At 36.4% G+C, this 25,936-nt stretch overlaps 1 protein-coding gene across 2 annotated transcripts in view; it reads left to right on the top strand.

The window, feature by feature from the left end:
• Positions 1–25,936, top strand: part of COL19A1 (collagen type XIX alpha 1 chain) — a 178,359-nt gene that overhangs the window by 2,893 nt on the left and 149,530 nt on the right. For both annotated transcript variants that reach the window (XM_066179717.1, XM_066179718.1), the window contains exons 3-4: positions 8,741–8,815; positions 9,320–9,419. In XM_066179717.1, coding sequence (XP_066035814.1) covers positions 8,741–8,815; positions 9,320–9,419 — 175 coding nt within the window. The remainder of the gene's footprint in view (positions 1–8,740; positions 8,816–9,319; positions 9,420–25,936) is intronic.

Genomic DNA, 25,936 nt, shown 5'->3' with positions numbered 1-25,936 from the left:
ATTCTGTCTTAAAGACACATCACATGTGCTTGTCAAAAATGGAACATCAGTTTTCTAGAATTACTCAGCCTCAACAAGTACTTTAACTATTATTATAATTTTTTACTTATTATAATTTTCCTATAATTATTAGCAAGGAGAACATGTTTATGGCTATTTAAATTGAATTGGATTTTTTTTTCTCAAAAATAAAATTAACTCCTAGTAATGCTGTTCCATTCCAGAAATCTTATGAAAGATAATAGAAACTACACAGACACAACAACTTTGAATCTCAGTAACACATTTGTAACTCAGGCCCAAGAAATTTAGTAGTCCATGACTAGGAAAATAATCCTTTTACTACCCCTGGAACCTTTAAGTAGTAATAATGAATAAATAATAAGTGTAATGTGTGGGCTCTGAGGTAATAATAATGCATTGTGAAGAGCCAGAATTTAAGTCAAAGTCTTTTTCCTCTTATATTTTTAGGGCAGTGAGGCTAAGTGCTCTGCTGATGAATTATTCTTAACCCCTCTGAGAGAGCAAGCCTACATCATAGCTGTGGAATCATTCTGTCTGAAAGAAGAAAAATAGGTTTTATTCTGTCATTTCTAGGTGGTGGGTTGCAGAAGGAAAGTTTTTAAAGTGCTAAAATGGTGTGAGTACAGAAAGTTCCTTAGCGATATAGATTGAAAATTGACCAAATTCCAGGAAGCATTGTCACTTTTTTTTTCTTTTTTTTTTTTTTCCCCCTAATGAAATGATGCCGTAGTAAAAGCTGGGACAGCCACAGAAAATGTGGCAGATGCACTGAACTGTGAATAAATCGTGTATCTGAACTGTGTATTACGTTCTGTTAGAAGTTTGTAGCTAAGCAGCCAGCAGTGAAGTTGCAGTTTTCCTTATTCCCACAACTGGATCAAATAGGGGTCCAACTGAACTGCTAGGAAGCAAAGGAGAGATTGAACCTCTCCTGTGAATAACTGAGAGTGTGCACTTGAAAGAGGCTTCTTCAGTTTGTGGTGGTACAGGCAGATGGTGAGGAATAACAAGTCAATAGCTGCCAGCTTGAGCAGCTCTGCCAACTACAGGTGTGTGAGTTAAGCTCAGAGTTAAACTTCAGTTGATAACAGGAAAGAGACTGTACAATAGTTTGTAGGGATGGTTACTATACAAAAAGGAAATGCAAGTTACAGACCAGAAGGCAGGAGTTGGGAAAGAATGGACCCAGCAGTGGTAAAAGTAGTACAGATCTTTCTGCCAACCTTTTGTTAATCTGCTCTGTTCTGCTGAACCAAGTCCTCTGTGTTGCAAAGTTGTCTTGTTCCAGTTTAAAAATTTGTATGCAGATGAATCTGTTACAAATTTGAAATGTTCTTTCTCCATGAAGAGAGTAATATCTAAAGGGGTTTTTTTGTTGTTTTTCATATCTTGCACTCAGTCACTCTTTCTTCGGCCTTTGTTCCCACCCATGCACAAGTTCTGTTTAAATCAGCATCTGGCCTTCAATATCTACCTAGATGATCTTTTTGGTTGCCTTCCTTCAACAACACATGCATAGCATTTATTTCTCTGGGCTAAAATAGATGCTTTTCCAGCAAAGCACATTTAGGTAGGGTCTGAGAGTACTATATTTACATCTTGAACTTTCTCACCTGATCTACTTAAATCTAAAGGAATGGCTTCAAATACATGGAAAAGGGTAGACTAGAGTTAATTTGAGGGTGGTGAGAGAAAGAAGTGTGTTAGGGGAGTGTATGTACACATACACTTGTGTGCATGTGTCAGGGAGAGCTTTCTGAGCATACATATGCGCTAAAGATACGTTGTGACTTATTCATTGGGCCAATATTGTAATAAATAAACACCAGTATTGAAGAAAGAGTTAGAGGCTGAGAGAGTATACTGGATCTTCTTGGAGCAGTCCTCTTTAGGCTCTGAGGGTGCCACTAAGCATTAGACTCACATAGAGGATTTCTTTCAGTTTTCATGTTTTGGTATGCTTAGTGTTCATTAGAAGGAAGAATTCGCTTCTCATGATGAAGTATAGCAAATCTGAGAGGAGGGAGTTCAGGAGTTTTCCACGGGCATATTTTTGATCTTACTGCAAGCATACTTTCTTCATGTTGTCAACTTATTACTATTGGGAATATTTGGGGTCGAGCATGGACGTAAGCTCTTTCTGTAGTGACATGTGAAGATCTAATTTGATCATTCCTGTCTCATTTCCAGATCCTTGCTTCGTTTTCAACTTTCTTTTACAATTACTGTTTTTTAAAGTCACTTGCTAATCTATGAAAAATGTAGTATAAACAAAGTCCTGGGACTTAACAGGCATGGTGCACTTTCCTTGTCTTTTGACATGGAATGTGTTGTGAAAAGTATTGGCTATGGATCATGATTTTAGATAGGCACTTTAACCCAAATACAATGAGTGATTTCAAGTATGCAAATCAGTTCAGCTTTTTGGTTTTAATGTTTCAGTACAGCTAGATACTTCTTCAAATCAATATAATGACTCTACAGTAACTCTCACATACAATGTATTCATATTCCTGATATTCCCATCCAACCTGGCCTTGAGTGTTTCCAGGGATGCAGCATCTACCACCTCTCTGGGCAACCTGTTCCAGTGTTTTACCACCATTATTGTAAAATCCAGTCTAAATCTAACCTCTTTTATTTAAAACCATTACCCCTTGTCCTGTCACAACAGGTCCTGGTAAAAAGTCTGTACTCATCTTTCTTACAGGCCGAGTGGTCTGTAAGGCTGGAGTAAGGTCTCTCTGGAGCCTTCTCTTCTCCAGGCTGAAAATCCTAACTCTCAGGGGAGATACCCCAGCTCTCTGTTCATTTTTGTGGCATTCATTTGCACCTGTTCCAGCAGGTTCACCTCTTTATTGTGCTGGGGCCCTGGAGTTGGATGCAGTAGTCAAGGTGGGGGCTTCTCATGAGAGCTGATGGGCAGAATCACCTCTCTTGATCTGCTGGCCATGCTTCTTTAGATGTGGCCCAGGATCCATCATTATTCTCAAAGCATTCTTGTCAGGGCTGCTCTCAATTCCTTCAACCCTCGGCCTGTTTTGATACTGACCCAATGGTCTGTCGCAATAGGACACAAAATAAAGATGCTTTACTCCAGTCAGAAGACAGTAGAAATCAGAAGGCTTCATTTACAATTCATTCAGCCCTTTTATAAAATGCTGTGCTAAGAAGACACGTTATTGGTCCATAGGGCTGACACCTCTCCCATTTGCTAAGTAACAGAAATAGCAAACAACACCTGTTGTTACAGGAAAGGAATATTGTTTACACAAGGTTGTTTTGGGAAAAACAAAACTGTTGAAAAGTTTCCCTTGGGAAGAGCTAGCAATTCTCAGGCTCAGAAAATATCGGGTCTACACAGGTCCAGCACCTCATGAGGTTGTTGAACCTTACAAGATTCCCGTGAGCCTAATTCTCAAGTTTGTCTAGCTCCCTCTGGATGACATCCTGTCCTTCAGGTGTGCCAAGTGCACCAGTCAGTTTGGTGTCATCTGCAAATGTACTGAGGGTGCACTCAATCCCTTCATCTATGTCATGAATTAATTAAATAACATCAGTCCGAAATGTTACACCATTTGTCACTGATTTCCATCTGGACATTGAGGAGTTGACCACTCCCCTCTGGATATGACTGTCCAGCCAATTCTTCATCCTCCAAGAAGTCCACCCATCTATTCGCAACCTCTTCAATTCAGAGATATTGTGGGGACCATGTCAAAGACCTTGCAGAAATCCAGATGACATCCATAGCTCTTTCCTTGTCCACTGATGTAGCCACTCCATTGTACAAGGCTATGGAGTTAGTCATGCAAGACTTGCTCTTGGTGAAGTGGTGCTGGTTGTCTCAAATAATATGAAGTCCTGCTTTTCATGACTTACCCTTCTTTATAGGAGAATATAGTTCTCCAGGGGTCTAGCATGAGTATCCTGATTTTTGAACTCAGTTACTTGGATTTCTTATTTCTGCCTGCCAATGCTGTTGTGTTACTTCATAACTATCTAACTAGTCACCAGAGTTGAAGTTGACTTCTTTACTGTATCATCTTCCCTTCATTCTTTCCACCCTTGTCTTAACATATACATTTTAATATAATATAATCTTTACAGAGTAAAATAGCAAATACAGTATTTGTTATTTTACAAAAAACAGAATACAAAAAAAATTCACATCTTATTTCCTGGTGCCTGTATACTTGAGGCTACAGATATGTAGGAGATCTGAATTCTTGACCTTATTTGAAATCAAGCTGGCTGGGTCTGCTTATCTTCAGTATGAATATGTTTGAGATGGACTCACTGGATATCGTTGCTGAAATTTGCAAGTGTTTGGCTAGCTCTGAAGAGGCTGCCTATGTCTGTGTATATATGAAACCTGATCCAGTAAGCGTATGAGAAAAATCTTGGGTAATATAGGTTTCTGCCTGAAGCTTGAGTCGACACAGGATGTGGGTATACATTAGGTTGGCCTTTGCTGTTTGGCCACATTCATTGGTCTTGCCATGGTTACTGATGGAAGCTTCAGTGCCTTTGCAATGTATATGTCAGTGGTGGTAGATGGCAGCTAAAAACTTCACCTGATCGTGAAGTTTAATTATAAAGTAGCACATGGGTACTTGTGAAGTGGATCTAGTCATTACAGGTTGCACTAATCTGGAGAAGCCAAGACTGCCCATTGGAAGTTTCAGTTCCCACTCAGGAAGTGCACAGAAGAGATATCTGTAAGAGGGAGACGGAAGCACACACCACAGTCTCTTCTGTCCTCGTTTGCATGGAATGGAAAGCTGAGCATGGTGCCTAGATAGAAGTTGTAGTGTGCTTCAACAGGTGTCCTGATCATTCCAGGAATTTGGAACACGCCATTGCGTGTTGCAACAGATATGTCTAGATGCAATGCCCTTTTTTTTTTTTCTTCTTTCATAATGCCATTAGAAAGCAAACAAAAAATTCTTACTAATCTTAGTGGTAAGAGAGAAGACGATGATCTGAGATGTACCTGCTTGGTCTGCATAAATTAATATTTTCAAGATTATTGGATTGATTTTATATTAATAAGCTCATAGCTAGAACTCACTGATTTGTAAAGATCCAGGCCAAATTTTTTGTATGGATAGGTAAATTCATTAATTTAAAGACAAGTTAACTTGACTGTTGATATCACTGGTTTAATATGAATTTTTTAGTTCAGTCCACACAGATGCAATTTTATCACGTGCAGAGCAATCTAGTGTATAAATGTAAGTTTGTTCTTACTATTTCATGAATTTTATAGTAATGTATTTTAACAGGCCAGATAGGTTCATGGTTTCCCACTGGATTAGCAGTAAGGGTTTATCTTGTTTGTTTTCTTTTCTGTATATCTTTCAAGTTTCCTGCACGTCCTCATTGAAGACTATAGAAGCTGGGTAGTTGTAAAAGTAGTTGTTCTTTACTGCATTGCTAAAATCAGCCTCATAAAGCAAAGTTGTTACAGTCCGTGCCAGTATGCAGAAAACCTTCTAGCATGAAGTCTACAAGTCCCATGAAGAAGCACCAGCATCTTATCAGTAGCAACCACGGCAGTGGCAACAACAACAGCATCCGTGATCTGTGTTCCGTGAGCATGTTAGCAATCTCAAAGCAGGGCATTTTATTCTATTTTTAACCAATCAGGTGGAAACACAATGTTACTACAGTCTTGCTAAGATTGATGAGGGAAAGTACTGTAATTTCTTACACAAATTCTATGTATATAACTCTATCTTGTTCTATCTAGGAATACTTAGCAGGATTACATTGTTTTTGTTATGACTAGAACTTAGTTAACTTTGCAAAAGGCAATGCGACTTGAACTTTAAACTAGGCTTTAGGGCTTCTCTTACTAATACAGGCTCTTATTTGTTTAAGGCACTCTACTTATTTAAAACTGTACCTGCATTTCTACCTTATGTCTGTGTGGATTTATGTATTTTAGTTTCTTTGATGGTTTTAATTCAGCCCTCACATTCCTGAACACCCCTGGACCTGTGTGGATGGGGCCAGAGGGATTTTACATCCCAACAAATATCTTCATGTAGACCTTGTCCTTCAGCTGCCCACATGTTGAATGGGCAAATTACCTGTTTTGTCTCAGGCTAAAGAAAATTTAAGAATCTGCTAGCAATACTAAAAATCGTGGAAGAGGTTAACTATACAATCTGTAACTGCAGAAAGAATTTTCATCACTGTATAGTAATGAAAGTTGTCAGTCTTGGTATGGAGAGGGTTTGGTCTTGTAATTTGAGAGTTTTCCCTTAGCTCTCTGGTAAAAGGAATAGCACTGAACTAAAGGAGTGCATCAGCAGCGTGCAATAGAAGATTCACCGTACTCTTTCAGTTCTTCTGGGGATGTGGAATACAAACAAATTACTAACGCTTGGATGGCCTATCTGTGCTGTGACTGTTATGCCACTGATAAAAATAGGTCCATGGTCCAGTCTGTGGCATGTGAGGAATCATTGCTATCATCTGGATAACACAAAAATTAAGGCTTGAGTCTTTATTTGGACTTGGAAGAAAGTGGCTGTGAGGAATAGGCTTGAACTTTCTAGTCTTTCACTGCTCAACACTCATGTAAGTTAATGCTGAAAAGAAAAGAGCACTTGTGTCTCAAGTTCTCTAAAGCTTACATCAGTTTAGGGTAAAATTAGCAATAAGTACACTCTGCCTGCACTTATAAATACTGTCAAGAATTTAACCAAAAAGGGAATCTGCCTTGAAATTATTGAATATTTTTGTAAAAAGCCCTTAGGAAACATGTAGATTTAAGGAAAACATCTGTCCATGTATGTCTGACAATCTTGTGCAACTTCAGCCATAAATGGCTTCCTTTAGCCAGCTTACTTCTTAGAGCTATAGTTATGTAAATGTACCCTAACAACATTCATTGTTTTAGAGAGTAGAATATAGAATTCTATAGTTTAATAATCTGAATTTGATTGAAGGTTGAGGTTTGTTAACTAAAGGGCATCTAAGGTGAACCTGTTTCTGTCCCATGCTGTGTGTGTATGTATTAACTGGTGTACTGAAATTGCTGTGTTACTGTGTAATTTCAGCGAATGCTTTTCTCACTATATAAAACTTCCTGCTAACCAAGAATGATGAAAGATTTCACTTCAGAGCTTTCAACATGAATATTCTTTACAGTTTGGCATCTTTTCTAGGGAAAGGGAATTTACAGAGTTTTTCATGCATATATTTCATCTCATTTATCTTGAAACTCTATCTGTACATGCATATCCACGTATTTATGGATCTATATAAGGGAAAGAAAAAAAATATTCTCTTAGAGCCTAAGAAGTAAACTAATTTATCTGTGATGTTACTTGTAGTAGTCAATTGTTAGTTGTAACTGTAATTTTACACGTGGAGGACATGGAACATAATGAATCTTACAAAAAAAACCCCAAAAAACAAACAAACAAACAAACAAACAAAACCTACTCAAAAAAAAACCCCAAAAAACACAACAAAAAAGTGTTTTGCCCAGTCTATTCTTTAAATACTTGGCATAGCTTTCATTAACCATGGTATCAGGAGTTGTCTTCATGTCTGAATTATATGGTATATTTTCACTTTTATTAGTTATTTCCAATTGGCTATTCTTAATCCAGATCACGTACTGAAATATATTTAATAGCATTTAAGAGTTTTGAAGGCTAAAATGCTTTCTACATAACTACAGGATTAAGGACAAATTTCACATCCTTTAAGATTACAAATATAGCTATTTTTAATACCAGTATTTGGTCTGGTTGCTCTTACAAAACATTTAAATATAGATGATTTCCAGGTTAATCATAGAACATGGCTTCATTTTTTTCATGGAACTAGTGCTTCAGAAAGCACCTTGACCTTCACTGTTCAGCAGCTTCACATACACCTTGGACATCTTTTTAGTTGCATCAGTTCACAAAGCTCTTTGCTTGATAAGCTGACAGGACAAATATCAAAACTTGTCATCTTTGATTTGCTAGTTTTTTTAGGATTTAGCAGGGCTGTTTGCAAAACTTGTTAACTAGTGAGCCTTATTTCTGACCCTTGCGCAGAAGTGACATTTTTCTGTATTTCTTATGGACATTCCTGTATATCTATTAAAAAAGAGCATAAAGGACTTACTTCAAGTAAGAAGTAATAATAATAATTTTGCATACAAATAATACAGTGTCTTATCTAAGGGTTCAGTTAGATTTAACTTCGGTTTACCATGTTCCAAATTTTAGAACGTTCTGTTTGCTTACCAAAATACTTTGGTTCAGACTTGCTCCCCTAGTTAATTTTCAAGCTTTTTTTTCCTAAAATGTAATATTGTTTCAAATTCATGAATGGGGAGAAATATTTTCTAGTAATGCAGTGAGAAATACAAAAAAGAACTTGGAACATATATTACAGCTTTATATTGTTGTAAATGGAAACAATGTGGTACAAATTTAATGGTTTTCTTCTGGCTGTATTGTTTTTATGAACTTTAATCACAGGCAGCTGAATTAAAATGTGATACCAATTCTATCTGCTTATATTATTGGAAGTGAAGTATAAAATCTGCTCTTGTTTAGATTTTGTAATTTGGTTTGTTGCTGCTTTTCATATCCTAAAGAAACGTTCATGTCAATAATACCATAACTTCCCTGATAGTTTGTTCAATTCCTGTTATTTGGATAACATTTTGCAATAGATACTAAACTGTGTTCTCTTGAAGGTGCTGTGTGTCCTTTAATGAAAAAAGTTACCCGTCATCTCAAACTAATCAACAGAGACAGTCTTGCTGTATCAGGTAAATGACCAAGCTAATATGGATATCTATATTAATTAGCTGGTAATGATTACTGGATGTAGTCATTGACTGAAGCTGGCCTTTAAATTGGAAGGTTAGGACAGAATGCAATCCCCAAGCATGAAAACCTGCTGCTGCACTCAGGAAGGTGACATTAAAATCAGAACATGTTTTTCCTTAAATATTGGTTCAAGTTCAGAAGCCACATTAATTTCCATGAGTTTTTCCAATCATCCTGCCTTCTTATCAATTAGGATGATAAAAGGAACTAGAAAATTCTCTTTTTGGGTTTTAAAGTCATCTACCAAGTGAATTTTGCATGAATAGTTATAATAAAATAAATATTGAAAGTTTCTGTGACTCCAGGTTCTGCTTTTCAAAATAGCTTGTCAGTCCATATTCTAGAAATGCTAATATGCTTGTATTCAAGTATGCTAAAAATGATTATTTACTTACAGTTTTTAAATTCCATTAAATTTTATCATATTGTGCTGTGTTTTACAGGGTTTGATCTGGCAGAAAGCTTTTCTTTAAGGCAAACATCTTGTGGTGGGGTAAAGATCTGTTTTAAACTGGGAAGTGCCCCTCTCATTAGAGATACAAGGTAAGATACTAGTTTCATGCTTAGCTTTTAAAAGAGAGAGCTCAGACTCAATGATACTAATTAACTGAATCACTGAACATGTATCCAAAAAATGCCACAGAAAGCAATATGGCTGTTTTAAGACTTTTTCACTTTTTTTTCTGTGGGAAGCATTTTGGTTTCGGTGCGCTTTCCTTCTGGAATCTGGGAGTATGTAGGTAAGTTAATTGTGAATAACAATTTCTCAAATCATGGTTCTAATTCTGAAAATTCTACTTGTAATACATTAATAGTTATAAAACAAAGGAAACAAATAACTTTTATGGTACGACAGGAAGTATTATACTAATCTCCCTCAGTGAAGTTGTCTGTCCTCTCTCTCACTACTGCTGGCAAGGATAAAAAGAGAGAGTATCACCGTTTCCTTGAATGCTATTTTTTTTATTTTCCTGGTATTCACATTTTGCTTCTGAGCAGCAACAGAGTAGTGGGCACTCTGTAGAGGAGAAAGTAGGCAAAATCCTATTCTGGCACAGAGTGGGATGAAAAGCAAGAAACTGCATGAAAAATCAAAAGGACAGTGAAAGAGAGTAAGGCAAAATTGGATTGGATGGATTTAAGTTTGCATAGGGACAAGGAAATGTCAAGAAGCAGTTAGGAATGTAGTTTCAAGTTCCCTGTGCTCGGTGGAGAGAGAGGATCTTCTCAGAGCTTCTTGGTTGAGATGTGCTCTGAGTCATGGGACTGTGGTTTCTGTACAGCGTGTTCCTGTGATGACGAGGGGAGCAACTGTATTCCCATGTCTTCAGGTTGGGTATTTTGTGTTGTAAGAGGTCTGGCTCCAGCTTGCCTAGTAAAAAACCACACCTGGTCCTTGGACTTCCCCTTTGCTTGGATCCTGGGCATTGCACAGAGGGACTGTGAGTAGCATGAGGCCAGGGGGAAGGAAGAAAAGAGTTGGAGGCACCCAGACACAAAACAAAGTGATCTTTGTGAGAGGAGAGTGACTACAGAAAGAATTTGTCTAGCAATTTAGAATATTTAGGTTCTCCAAGTTTTTCTGATATATTAGATACTGTAAGTGCAAATTTTTATACTTGTGTAATTCTGCAAAGTTAAACTAATCACAATCTTTTTTTTTAATACAATGGACGCTAGCTATTGAAGGAAAATTCACTAGACAAAATTATTCGACACAACGAGTGCTCTTTGTTTATTTGGACCTTTCCAGTATTATCCACATTGTCTTTAGAAGAAGAGCAGGAGATAGTAGGTAACACCTATAATTGTCTTTACTAAAAATATTTTGAGAGATTTTTAGTAAAAAAACTTTCCTTTAAAAAAATTAATAATTTTTTCCGTTTTTAACAAGTATTTTTTTCCCAATTTATGGGAATTTGATGGAAACATGAGAATTTAGAAAGGTAGAAAATCAAGGCAATAACAAAAAACATGGAGCAATTTTCCTTTGGGCATAAGAAACTAAGTAGTGCTAAGAAGTGCATCTTGTGTGCTGACTTTATTTTGAAACAGTAAGAAAATCAGTGCCAAAAATGGAGCAGAGAAAAGCTAGAAATCGCAAAAGGGTTAATTATTTAAAATTCATCTTACTTTGATGTAAAATTCTTGATTCAAAGTACTGATTTCTAAGAATTTCTGAGTGGTTTCAGAAGTGGTCTGAGAGGTCATGTTGAGGTTAAGAAACATAAAGCTTTTTTCTCGGCTTTATTTAGTAGGCCTGAAAACTGATGTCTGTTTTTTCTTCTTTTGAAAACTGTTTATAAGTGAAGGCAATGAAATGGGGAATTCACACCATGGCTGATAGCTGTGACCTAGCAAAACCCTAACTATTTGCAAGGAAAGTCACAATGGTTGTTTTGTTTGGCCTTTTTTTTTTTTTTTTTTTTTTTTTTTGTGCTACATAGTTTTTTCCTATATTTTATCTCATCAGCTTTTTGAAGGGAGAGAAAAATGGCTAGTTTTTCTTCATTGTCAGTGTAACTTGGCCAGGGGCTAAAGAATTTCAGTTAGGGGTAAACCTGGAAGGGAGGTGGCTTGGCTTTGATGGTCTCTTGGTTCTCACGTTCCTCACCATCCCTGTTATTTTCTTCTGTGTTTTCTCATTAAAGAAAAAAACTAAAGAGAAAGTCTTTCTAGTTTCCCCTAAAAATATGCATCTCTAATGGATGAAAAATTTAGCTGGATGAAGCGACTAAGATGATGATTAATAAAATGCAAATCAGTGCTAATATATGAATAAAGTTAGGCTGGAAAATTAATATAGTTAGGCAGAAAATTAATATTATGTTATTGATGATAATAAGGTACAAGATGAGATTTTCAGTCATCTTGCTGTGCAAGTAAGTACTACCTCATACGTATACCTTCCTGAATAATAAAAGGGTTAAAAGTTATTTTCAATAACATTCAAGCATAGTAGAATTTCTGTTAAATCCTTGTTCTTCATGGCAATAATCTTGCTCATCCTTTGTTAACCTTTCTTCACAGCAATGCATGTCATTAAAAGATGAATTCTATTCTTAATTATTTCAGTTTGTTGAATATAAATCGGCTTTTTGATATTGAGATAACACTTTGGACAAATGGTTTTTATAAAAAGTATTTGAAGTGTTTTACTTTTTAAACTCTTCTGAAGTTTTAGGATGTTCTTTTTAAATAAGGGCAGATGGCAGTCAGGGGCATGAAGTCAGGTTTTGGGTTTTTACATGGTAGGGTTACAATAAAGGATAGTCAGAAAGTTGGGTATTTGTCATCATAACCTTATAATTTACTATCTCAGTTACCTATGAGCAATATCTTTTAAGTAATTATTTTTATTTAAACCTACTTCTCTTACATTATGTCAGGTTGTGTGGTTCAAGACCCCTTGTGTTATTAGATGGCCTTAGGGATCATTCTACCTCAGAAAATATTTTAGTAGATGTGGAGTGCAGTAAGCAGCAGAACAGTGTTTGTTATCCATCCTGCAGGAAATTGAGAGTATCTGATTAAGCTGACTAGCAAGTATCAAGTAACTTGGCACATCTCCTCTTGCATTTCATTCATACAGTTGTAGTGTGGGTAATAGAAAACTATGCTGTGCCATTTTTCTTCTGTGATGCCATTTTGGTTTTTTTCAATGGACCTGGAGTAGTGTTTCACCTATTTATATGTTGTAAATAATTTACAATGCACTGTCATCTTGGGAAATTGATTACGTTTATTTATGTTTGACTTCAGCTGTAGGTCTTTATCTCTTTCTGTGATGCAGTTCTGTATATATTTTTATATTCTGTCTTGTGATAACAGATGGATAGCTTTTCTTATGCTTTATGTAAATGACTGTAAAATATTAATGTAATGCCAGTAACACTTTCCTGATTAAAAATGTGAATTGCTTATTGAAGTTCTTTGTGGACTTTAACAGAAATTATTCCTGAGGAAAGAAGTGTATCTGAGCTTTTGAGTCATAAAGAAACTCATAGTAAAGTACTGTTAGGCAGACAGTCTAATTATATAGTCACAATCACACCACAGAATCATAGAATAATAGTAACCATATAGTGGTTTAGTCTTATCTCAACAAATAACTTATAGAGTCATATTTCTTCTCCAGACTTTAACATGTACTACCCACGAAGCCTATTCTAGTGTGGCACAGAGTTTGCTGGCAAAGGAGAACAGGGCATTGTGCTAGTAGCGTTCGTTCCTTTAGACCTGCCAACAGTATTCGATAATTCTGGACATGAATCCTCTTAGGTTTATCTGTGTTCTTCAGTTGACTTAGAGTAAATAGTTCTATGATGAATTAATTTCACTGTGTTTCTCTAAAGATGCATCAGACATCAATTGTTCCTCATTCTCACTTTTCTGAGTTGCTGGTAGGCCATTTTTTTCCTCTTCTGAAAGCACCAATAAAGGAGACAATAAGCTGGCTTCGGCTGGGTTTCAGAATGTTTTTGAAATGGATGTTCATGATTAGCAAATCTTCATGGCATAGTCACAGCTTTCTTATTTTGTAGTTTGTTTGGCTTGACAAACCGTATTAATTTACTGAGGAGATTATCATAGCTGGCTGTTAAATGATCTGAGTTACAGCAGTTGGGATTACTCTCACGATCCTTTTAGGAATTCTTCCCCTTTCTTTGTAAGATACTACAAAAGAGCTTGGATTTTGTCTGTATTTGGACTACGAGCTCCACAGCAAAGTTGTTACTCACTGTTTCCAGAAGAGCTGTGGCTTGGGCCTTATTTTCAGAGAAAGTTTTTCACCTCCTTGGGATGTCTAGCTACTGGAGGAAGAAATACCATTCCCACTTGCCTCAGTAAATTCCAGGTGGGAGGATTCTTTCTGCTAAGAACAGAAATTAGTGATGAATAATACCTATGTGGGGTTTTCTGTTTGTTTTTAGTGCTAACCTTTTTAATCACGAAAAAAATGTGGCGGGAATTCCATTTTCCTAGAACACAGCTGGCATCAAGTGAGGGGTTTTCTGTGCTCACTGTTAGAAGCCTTTCCATAGCCAGCAATTTGCTTTCCCAAAGCCACCTATCTCTACGTGATTTTGCAACCATTTACTTTGCTGTCTGTTCTCTGGCTGTATCTGCTGAGACCGCTTTCTTCACCAAACTGAAAAAATACTGAGTTCCTTTCATAAACTTCAGCTCTCCATGAAGGTCTCATGGGCATGATTTTTTTATTAATTTTGTACATGACTTTTGTTTTGAGCAGAAGAGTTAGTTTCAACAGTTTTGAAAAATATTTTAAGATGTATTTTAGGAAGTTTTTATAACTATTTCTTTAAAATGGTACAGAATAGAGAGATGTGATAGTCACTGGTTTCCAGAAGAATTCATTGCCATTTTCAGTCATGCTTTAAAAGCCTTCAATGAGATATTATCCCAGTTTTGAGGCAGCAGTTACAATTATTCAAACCAGCTTTTATCTGTGCTCACACAAAAGTTCTGCTTGCCTTTGGTCTGTTAAAATATTAGATGGTTATGCAAGAAAACACCTCTCCTTTACTATACCACATATTTATTTGAGGTTATTTGAGCAGTGGGAGCCAACAATGCTTAGACGGAAATGTCTGGTATTTTGGTTACAGGGTATTTTCAAGAAAAAGGCCTTGCCTTTGGAATTTGATTCTGCAGTGTGGGAGCCTGAATGTAGTACAAATACTGATGTTTCTTCTGGTCTTTTGAAGTAGTGGATCAGAAGCTGTAGTGATTCAATCTTTCTTTTATCCTGAAATAGTGTATTCTGTGTTTATTTCCAGAAACTTCAACACTTACTCTATTTTAGAAACTAAAAAGAAGAAAAATATAGTGATTATTGTTGAAAGAACAAATTGATGTTGTACCGACCTCGTAAATCCCAATTATTTAATTTCATTGCTAAGGAGAAAAATGAGGCTTCTTACCATGTAAAATGACAGACCAATGCTTCAAGAATAATCACCTGTGAATGTCTTTCTGCATTTTGGGGCTTGTTTCTGCCTGAAAAATTTACAAGAAATATGGCAGTTTTAATGGATTTTTATGTCCATATTGAGTTTGAATCATCATACAATTTAACATATAATTTACTATGTAGAAAGAATTGGGAAAGCAAAGGTAAAGACAGAGGTGGCAGAGGGGAAGAATATATTTAAAAATGTATAGCATTTACATTAAAAGCACACTGTGAGGGAATAGAGAGTTAGAAAATCTTTTTTAATTAAACCACTGACTGTAACAAATTAGAATTCTTTGATCTGTAGTGTGCTCCCCTGACGGTGGAGCACTTAGCGGAGCAGTGTCATACCAGTTGAAATGGTAAAACACTGTTGGATGAAGCAGACTCTTTCTTTTGCTTTTTTTTTTTTTTTTCCTAGTGATGATATTTTTGCTATAAAGAACTTGCAAATAAAGGGAAGAGGCTTTTGTGAGGTGTGTTCTTTAAGGACACTCCTCCGCTGCAAGAGTGTGCAGGAAACTGGCAGTGTCCATGTAGAATCTCATGTACCTCATGGCAAGCAATAAACAAATCCAAATAAACAAAGCCAAAATTATTATTTGGAGGAGAATAAAATTAGGAGCTTGCTTTCACAGCACCCATCTCTATCTCTCAGCCTCATCTCACTTCCTCCACATCAACATCAGCCTCTCTGTTCAGCGAGGCTGGCGGCTGATCCCTGTGGCAGTGTCATCTCAGCAGTCACAGTGGGGAAGGAACAAGATAGCCTGTCCCCAACCCCAGCAGCACTGCCTTTAGCTAAAACAAACTCTGAAACTGTTCCTTCAGTTTGTAATGGTTTAACCTGCCCTGTGGAAAACAATCCCAGTGTTCCAATTAAAACAACGGCATCTGCAATTTCACTTTTGCTATATATTCCTGTAGGGAATTCCCTTCTATTTTCATCTGATTTGGATGCCAAAACTATTTTTCAGTTTTCTTGTTTAAGATAGCAAAATGGAAAACATAGATTTTCATAGATACTACAATTGCAAGACAAAGTTATTGTGTTATTAGATTTCTTGATTCAGCAGGAGATATTTACCTAGATGCTTCTCAATGACCCTTGCTCAAAAACTTGGGCACAAATTCTAAAGAAGGTTGTTCAATTTACCAGTACATTAACTGAAGGATCCTTAAGTGATGCCAGAGTGAGGGGAACTTTCAGAAAAGTTTACATGCCTCTTACTCCCTGCCAAACATGCTGATTTTTAAAATTTTTGCAGTGTTTTCTTGGTTTATCTTGGCCACCTTTTTTTGAAGCAAATGTCTGACAAAAATGAGTACAAGGACAATGCAGATCTAAGTCTTTAACAAAGATTGATAGTCTTAGAACAAAAGTGCAGTTGCAGAATCAGTACAGATGAAGTTTTTTGGAAAACCAGAAGAGCTATGGGTATCTACAGCCATGCTATATGCAACCATAGAGAATTCAGTGGTAAGTACTGGGCATAATGCACGCAGCTGAGTATAGGCTGTAGCCCCATTATGTTGTATATGGAGACTGAAAGACCATTTATCAGTTTTGCTGATTGAGCTGAGAGGATTCAAGTGTCTTTCAAAATGCATATAATTTTTCTAGCTGAAGCAATGGTGCCACATGCTTCAAAAGTAATTTATCAGCAGACTGGAAAAAAACCCAAAACAACAATCAACCCTGTAATAAATCAGATCTTTCTTTTTCTGGCTTTTGTGATTTAAGACTGTGTAATCTAGTTTGCTTCAGCTATGCTGTCAGGCTTTTCTCCTCTTAACTAAAGTTACATCTACAAAAAGATGCTTGTGTTGATATATCTGTGTTTATACTAGGCCTTTTTGTTTAAAAATGTCATAGAGATATCATACCCTTCCCCCCACCTTGCCTCTGAGTTTTTAGGTTTTATATCTAAAAATAGTTAATGGACTGTCTCACAGCGAAACTGCCTGGTGTTTTTTTCATTACCCTAATTTTCATTTATTTTTATTTCATTCTGAAAGATTTTTGGCTTCTAGCATTTCTATGTGGTTAGCTCTTTACAGTTTTTATCATCATGCTATAAAGTATTTTTTTGTTTATGGAGATAAATTGACAAAATTTTAAAAATACTTCTTTGATTTTAAATGGACAGTCTAGTTCATGTTCTGGGTTTTTCACTTAGAGGTCTCGGTATCAATTTGAGTTCAGTCCTAAGTGTACAGAGTTTGCTGATTGCAGTCTTGCCTGTCTCGAGTGAATATTTGTCATGCCACAAACTAATTTCAAAACTTGGAATGATTTAATAAACTTCAACTTGAAAAACAATCTGTAATCTATAGGAACAAGATGTACAGATATTGGTATATTAACAGAACCACATGCAAGAAATCATGTTATTTTTGGATTTAGTAAGTGTGACTAGTTGCAGTATCTCAAAATTCTATTTAAAGAAAAAATCCAAAAAGTACTCTGGGATTGGGCATGACAATTTAGGCTTTGAATAACTTATTGATGGTTCCTAATATGGCACTGTGCTTCTAATTTTCATGGGGTAATTAGTGTATCTTTAATTTTAGGGATTAGATTACTAATTATTGATATACCTATATTAACAATGTTAATGTTGAAGTCCTTGATAAACTTTGATTTACATCTTTTACTCAGTTTTCTTTGTGAACTCTGCTGAGAGTTCTGCTTAGATTAGATGTTAGGAATTTTTTTTTTTTTTCTCTGAAAATTTTGCAAAGCATTGAAACAGGCTGCCCAGGGATGTGGTGAACTCCTTATCCCTGGAAGTGTACAAAAGCATATGGATATGGTACTTGAGAACACGATTTATTGTGAACACAGTAGTGGTGCTGAATTGGACTTGATGATCTCGAAGGTCTTTTCCAGCCTTAACAATTCTGCAAGTCTATGATTCTGCAAGAGTTTGGTAAGAAATATGCATGCTCATAGTCTATGGTGAACAGTATTGATTTACTCAAATGCTTTTGAATACATATCCCAAAAATATCCATTAATTAAGGCATGTGGAGTTTGCTTTCGACCACTCCTGGGAAGTAACAACACAAATAAAATTATTGCAGGGCCATGACTCTACACACCTTTTTTTTTCTTCTTACTGGATCTGTGTCTTACATGAGCAGTTCAGAATGCTAAACATTAAATGCCAGTTTGAATTAATCGATGGAACTAAAAGAAAAGTATAATGGTGTTCACCAGGAGTGTATACAATAACAGGAACTGATTGCCAAGACTTGCAGCAAGAAGCGATATTCCAGCTCAATTCTTGTACCGAGGACCCTCCGTGGTGAATGCACTTTGAAGTACAGCATGTGCAATTGCAGCATTAAATTATTGCTCTTGCTCAGGATGGACACCTATCAGTGAATTATACAGAATTAGTAGATAATGCTCACTCATTTTATAGGTAAAAGTGGTATTTGGAAACAGTGGGCTTGGGATGTGAGTCTTCTATTGCAGTAGTTTGTTTGACTTTTTTTTTTTTAATATCTCCTGTGAGATTAAGTTGCTGAGAATTAGAATGTTTAGCATATGACATGTGGACAATATATGATAAGGACAGTAACTAAAAAGAATAATCATATGGACACAGGCACTGGAAGAAAATGTATTACAAAAGGACTAGGTATAAAATGTAAGTTCTAGCAATATTTTAGCAATGAGGCTGTATATGATGATTTGAATGTCTGAAAAGGAAATGCCATCTGATATCTGTTAAGTCAAAAAGAAACATAGACTTTGAAACTATTTCTTTTTTTTTTAATAGGCTATGTTTCTTTCCACAGAACTTTTTTTTAAATTTAGAAAGTGATAAATAATTGCATTACTGTTAGTATGTGGAGACAGATACGCTGTGCTACCAGGAAATTACATAAGCTTAAGATTGGTTCGTTGTGAAAGTGTTAGGAGCACAAAAAAAACCACTTTGTGATTCAAGATAGCTGATATGATTTCATGGAAAGGAAAGTCATGACTCATTAACCAATTAGAGTTCTTGAAAGATCAAAGAGTAATCGCATAGCCTTGCTTCTTTTTTCTCCTTAAAAATAAGTTAGAATTGCTCATATGAATTCATATTATGCCTAAGAGTACATTTCTTACAGCATCCTTATTTTTTGATCACAATTACATTTAAGTGTCATCTCTTTAAAAATTTACTTTGATTTTGTTCAAACACATAAATAAATGTGTACTTCTACCCAGCTGGCTCTAGATGATCCTGTGTGAGCAGGGGGGTTGGAACAGATGACCTCCAGAAGTTCCTTCCAACCTCAGCCATTCAGAACCATTCTATCATTGTATTATAAACTGTTCTATTGACAGTTTCTCTTCTTAAGAATATAGTTTCCCATAATATTAGGTAATTCCATTGTCAAGCATGTAAATTATAGGATAAGTGTGAATTCATCAAAATTCAGGTTTTGTAATGGGGTGATGAGTGAACTAAGTACTTCCTTTTTTCAAACTTCCAAAATATTCTTTTCATCTCATTGCATGCTTAAATGTTACCATTTTATTTTATGAAAAATATTGGTGATTATAGTGATATTTTCTTTACTGTTACAACTTTTCTACTTTTTATCTACTAGTCTGATATATACATTAGGTAACGTTCTTTGAATTTTCATCAGCAGTACAGATTCTAATCTCAGTCTTACTGTTGATAAAGGTGTTAATTGTTCATTCCATTTCTGTTATTTTGCATGAAAATTACATGGATGATTTAGCCTCAAGTTGCTATAGTTGTTGCATTGGTTTAATGCAAAGCTTTTCTGCTGTGGAGCCTTCACTATTTTGAAGAAAGTTTGTGAATTCCTAGCTTATCACGCTTCCTTGCTTGGATATAGGAGACCTAGCCTAATTCTCCAGTCTGAGAAGGGCTCCCAGTCATATTCAGTGTTCTTTTAAGCTGGGTGTGGTGTGTTCTTTTGACATGATGCTTAGAATTCACCTAAATAAAATGTTTATTGACTTATCTGTATCACTGCTTGAGGTATCCTCTCAACACATCTGTCTTGAGCCAGATGCAAGACCCCATCTCTCTTTATAAGCCTTGGTTTTTGTTTCTCTTCTAGTACTTTAAACGGAATACCTGGACACTCCCCAGCTGGATCTGATAGTAACAGGGTTAGGAAGTCACAGGTCTTTGGTCTATCCTGTTAAATATAGTTATGACTCAGCAGACAGCAATGTGGGTATTTTTAAACTGCATTTATTTTTAACCCCATTTGATTTGTAACTTACAAAAATTCTCATTATTAGAGAAATTGTGAGAGTTGCAGGCTAAGTTGTACATACTCTTGTGGGGTTTTTTGGGTGGGTTTTTTTTGGTTTTTGTGGGTTTTTTGTTTGTTTGGGTTTTTGGGGTTTTTTGGTTGGTTGGTTGGGTTTTTTGTTTGTTTGTTTTTAACTGGACATTAATTGGACAGTCTAAGTCCTGAGACTTAATAAAAATAATTTCCAGTTTCTGAAAATGCTAGTAAGGCTTCTGATGTGACGCAAATAAGGTTTTTGGTTATTTCTTTTCCATACTCATTTACTTAAAATTTGTGAATGTTGACAGTTTTTATAAACAGTAAAAGAGCACATTATTTTTCTAGTTATCCTTCTGAGTGTAAGCAGAACAGCAGGCTTAAATATGCATAGACTATTCATGCGGTGTGTAGGGGGTGTTAAAGCAAAAGCATGTTCTCTCTGCAGCTTCACTCTTGCAGCTGACAGCGACTTTTTCAGGCCTGACCTTGCTATCTGGTGTCATTAACCTTCTTTCTTACTTGGATCTCTTCTCTTGGTAACTCAATCTTCTCTACTTACACCTTCATTTTTGGGGAGGTCAGCTGGAACCAAGACAGGTAGATTTACCCATTTATAACAGACCTGGAGGCTTTAGTGCTTTTGGTCTTGCCTCTGCCATTTTTCTCAAACACTTTTTAGCACAGCAGGCTTGCAACTTTAGCCAGGAATGAGTTTGTTTATTTATAGGCAGTCTTGCATACTGAAGAAGAGGAGGCTAGTTATCCAGACGATTATTTGGGGTTAGGAAAAAAAAGCACCCCTCAGTTTGGTGCAGCTGAACTCCAAAGAGCAGCCCTAACTCTCCTTTTCCAGTGCCAGCCATGCTGCTAGGTTCACTGTGAGCGCTCAGCATTTTCATGAGAGGGACGCTGGCCTGTGAGGTGGTTTGCCCTTTACCATCAGCCAGGGCTGTCTAGGACTTGGCAGAATGAAGCCGGGAAGGAAAGGGAGAGCCTGTTCCAAGTGTAATCAGCAGTTCACTTAGCTGGTACTTGTTCCATTGGTTCATTGTAAAAACCTACCAGAAGTTTGGGATGGGGATGAGGGGAGACTAAACAGGAAGAAATTGGGTGTTCTATGGAAACAACGTTTTTAGGTTGGGTAGCATGATGTCATGCAGAAATACACAAGGTGCCTTCCAAAACCCCAGCGTGAGAAGTAAAAGGGTGTGAGTCTCTCAGCACGAAGCTCTGCTGGAGCTGACTCACCCTCCTCTGTACCAAACTAAAGAGACCATTGTGCGATCCGTTAGTGTCTCTAGGTGTCTGTACAAATGTCTGAGGAGAAATGGATGCTTTGATTTCTTCCTCCTATGGGGAAGATTATATGGATATATAAGCCAAATAATTCCTGATGTCATCCTTCCTTTCCATAATATGAAGTGCGTTTTCTCTCTGTCTTCATGGTCTCCAATAGACAAATTGTCTACTGTAGTTTGAATTTTCTTTACTTTTCCTGGCAACAGCCACCACTTAAATATACAAATATTTAATACTGTACAATCGGTCTTGCTTCAGGGTAGGAAGCATATAAAACCATATGCAGAGCAATTTTCTCTGTCAGTTGCCTGCCAGAGGTTACCATAATTTTTTTTCATTAACATCATCAGAAGGTTTCTTGATTAGCTGAATAATTTCATTCCATTGTAGATAATCATATTTAGCATAAGAACTTAATATCTCATTGACTTCAGAGTCTGACAAATAACAGACTACTCTAATAACTAGACCTGTTGTGTTTGTTTCATTTCTGGGAGCTAACTAGAGGGACCATGTGAATTATGAAACAGTTCCTAAAATGTCAAAATAAAAACATGGGTAGATGTTGAAAGAAATATCCAAAGTTCCTCTTAAAGTATTTAAGTTCTCATCCTCTTCTCTTGATGGTTGCCATCCACAATTTGATTTTAGGATATTTAGGACAGAAAAGTGGCATTTCTGCATAATCTCCAAAGACCAAAACTCTTGATGCAATTCTTGAATGAGCTGAAGAAAATTTAAATCTCTGCCATTGTCTTAAGCACATCTTGGGTTTAAATTTTTAACAAAGACTGTATCTTTGTAGGCAATCAAACCCAGTAAGAAAAGGACAGATCATCACACTTCTCTGGATTCTGCTGTTAATCTCCAAAGAGAAAACTTTGGGGGTTTTTTGTGTGTTGCTTGTGAGAAATGTCAGACCCTGAGTAGATTTTTCTGTAGGTGCAGTCAATTTACTAGTGTGGTTCTGAATAAGGAAAAGCACTGAAGGTTTCTGGGATGTTCATGCTGAACCATTAAGACCACGTTTTCTTGTATGCAGGGTGGTTTCAGTCCCTACAGTGAATCACAGAAGTAGAAACCTATTATGAAACTGGGGATGAGGGATGCACACATCTGAAGCTCTGCATGTCAGTACTTAAGACAAAGTAGAATGAGGAAGAGCACAATTCTCAACAGGAAATTATTTGAGTTCAAAACAGATGGTTTTCTCTTGATTACTTTTATATTTTCTTGTAGATGGATGTTGCTGCTACCTACGCTGAACACAGATCTTGCATTAAGAGTGTTTCTTTTGTTTAGATGACCAGAGAACAAACAATTGAGAGATGGGGAGAAAAGAAAGAAAAACGTGGGTCTCTAGTTCTTTCACACAGGGGAAAGCATTTCCTCTCCATCTGCTTTCCCTGAATCATGGAACTGGACACTTTCTGGTATTCCTCTGCCCCATGCTGCTTAAACCAGCAAGTGTGTAATTTCATCAAAAGTGCTGAAAGCTGCCTTCTACAACAAGACTCCAAAATTCTTTGTGGACCTGAAATTTCTAAAAACTTCATCAAAATTTAGCAGAATTCTACTTAGGAAAAGGAGAAGAAAATTTGTTATATTTCCAATATCCATTATTATATATTATTGCTTTTAATTGTGTTGTTCTTTTTACTGCTGATTTTTTTTTTCCAGAAAACTTAAAATACACAGAAATAGGCTAAACTCGAAAAGCAGACAGTTAGTTTGACATCTTTAAAATCAAAGGAAGACTGGTCTTTGACTTTTTTAGGGACAGGAGTTCACCATAATTCCTGTAAATAAGGATAGAGAATACTGCTGGAAACCCTAGGGTAAAAGTACTTTGCACAGGCATAACAGTTTTGGTATTTCTGTGCCTCTTTCTTACCACTATTTTTAAAAATTGCTTTTAAAATTTTGATATCAATACTTTAACTTCAAAAAATTCTTGAACAAACCTTTATATTAAAAGAGTCAGCTAATCTATACCTGCTCTGTAAATGAAAGCAGAGGCGTGCCGAAGTATATTAAATATTAGGTAAATCCCTCTTCTCAATGCTTAAATAATCTGCAGCTTTGCTTTCAGCAGTACATTTCATGAGTGGGTTGAGCTCTCCCTAAGTAATTAATAACTCTTAAGCTGTCTGAATAGTTTCCCTTGAATTGCATCATATAATGTGTCGTATGAAAACAACTTGAGGCCTAACGTAACATGAAACTATATAGTGCGTCTTAATGTGATTTGAGGAAGATGGATGGGAAGGAAATTATTTTTTATTCTGACAGAAAAGACAGCTGTTCTTTGCTTTTATTTGAAAAGAATTTAAAATACACTTTCTAGGCAGGGATTGGTAAATTGTTCTAGTTTGTTGATTCCTGTTCTTCTGTTGTACCAGTCAAGTTAGGTAAGAACTGAGAATCAAAAATATAGCAATTCGTGGTAGAAATATTGATAATAATGTGGAGATTTTTGTATTTGATCCAGCTGAGCTTTTCCTTTTTATCCAGATCAGGTCTGAGTTTAAACCCATTGCAAACATGAAAAAGTTAACATTTCAGTGTCTCTATCAACGAAGTACAAAATAAATCATTAACCAACACAGGAAAGTTTTTTTAAACTAACTGCTTGAGCTCTGGTCACAAAATTATTGTAACATTGTCATGTTACAAGTGGCATATACCAGGTAATGGTATATGTCAGCTGGAAAAGATATGTCTTGCCATAAATTCTAATCATCTCTCACTTCACTCTCAGGAAATGCAAGTTGGCTCATCTTTCTCTTCTTGGAAGATATACAGCAAGCTGGAGGCTTCATTGATACTTGTAAATACGGAAGTTTATCATATACTGTAGTGTATTCTCATTCGATATGGAACAATTAGAGTTCATAAGATTTAAAAATAGATGCTGCTTTTCCATTAGTGCTTTTTTTAAAAATAAAAACAAAAGGTAAATAAAGGATTGCCTTACTAAATTTGATATGGGTAACTCAATGCTGCTTTACAAAGATAGAACTGAAACTGTTTATAGCACAGTGAATACACAGTTAATTCATTCATAATTACTTCTTTTAGTATGCTTGCACTAGCAGTTCCAAGTGGTATCTGCATTGCAGAACTTTTGAGGAAACAAGTGAATAAAGAAAATACTTTGCTAAAAATCATTCTATACTTAATCTTTATAAACAGTGGAAAGTATGCACAAATACAGTGGTAATATTCATGCAACATTCTTGTAACTTCTCTTCTAGTAACCTCATAATGTACAGTCCTAATATACACCTGTTTTTCGGAAAAATTATGGCTACATTTGATCCAGTAAAAAGGAGGAAAATGCAGCAAAAACCTTTGCAACTCTCTATATGCTTATACTTTAATAGAGTGGCACACAGTTTTTGCAAGAGTGTTTGTGTTTGTTGCCATTCTGGCTGCATTTGCCTCATGTTTCAACCAGTGAAACGTTAAGAAATACCTGAATGTATGAATTTGTAACATATCTATGTACAATCTAAAACCTTGTAGTGTTGGGAATCTTCCTGCTGGCTATTGATGGTCTCCTCAATTTGCCAGCTGAGGCCTCTGCCAGCTGAGGCCTCAGTCCAGCAGACCAGGGTGGTATAAATTCAAACCCCTGTATTCAGTTCATGTACTTCAATTCCTGCTATTGTTTTCAGTAGTTTCCACCAAGGGTGTGCTTTGCTTTGAGAACACAGTGCTCCATTCATCAACTTAAATTTTTTATTATGTACTACTGACAACATGGACAGAGGGAGAGAATCAAACTGTCAAAATTCCACCTAAAGTATAATTTAATCAGGCTCTGGGCACCTGAGTCTGAGACTAATTCAAATTGCCCACTCTCAAGCACCACCCAACCCCTAGTGGCGCCTAAAATGAATAATTTTGGACAACTGATTTCCCCTGGCGTCTGGGCATAAATTCCAGGAATGCTTAGAAGCACCATGGCTTAAGCAGACAGGCATGTAACTCCCACCCAAGTTTCATTGTGACTCAAAGATATGTGTAGAGATGGCAGAACATTGCCCATGTCCCTAGAGGCACATAAGCCATTGACTGTGCCTCAGTCATACACAGTAAGCTTGGACAGCATTGGATTCAACAGAAACCACAGCAGTCATGATGTTTTGAGTGTAGAAGAGGAAGAGAGCACCTTTTTATTAGGCTTAAAGTTTTGAGCAGTCATGTGGGAAGGATGTCTGGTTTGGTAAGGAAATTAAACAAGAATGGGAGAACTTAACTGTTGGTCCACTGAAAAGGATATTTTGTTTTAATGAATACCTCCGATTTTTTGCTCCCAGGTGTGATGATGTAATTTTGTTCAGACACTGTTGTCCGAAAAGGCATCTGGTTGAGAGATCAGATGCCAAGCATACCCTTATCTGCCTGTCCGTGTTAATTTGTTCTTTTGTCTTGTCTTTATAGATAAATTTGCACAGTTACCAGTTGCTACCCATATTTCTGTAACATTATAACTTGC

The sequence above is a fragment of the Chamaea fasciata genome, unplaced genomic scaffold, assembly GCF_029207755.1.
Source record: "Chamaea fasciata isolate MVZ Bird 193981 ecotype frontalis unplaced genomic scaffold, bChaFas1.0.hap1 SCAF_3, whole genome shotgun sequence".
Lineage (NCBI taxonomy): Eukaryota > Metazoa > Chordata > Aves > Passeriformes > Sylviidae > Chamaea > Chamaea fasciata.
The sequence above is the reverse complement of the archived record's forward strand: the minus strand, read 5'-3'. Positions and strand labels throughout refer to the sequence as shown.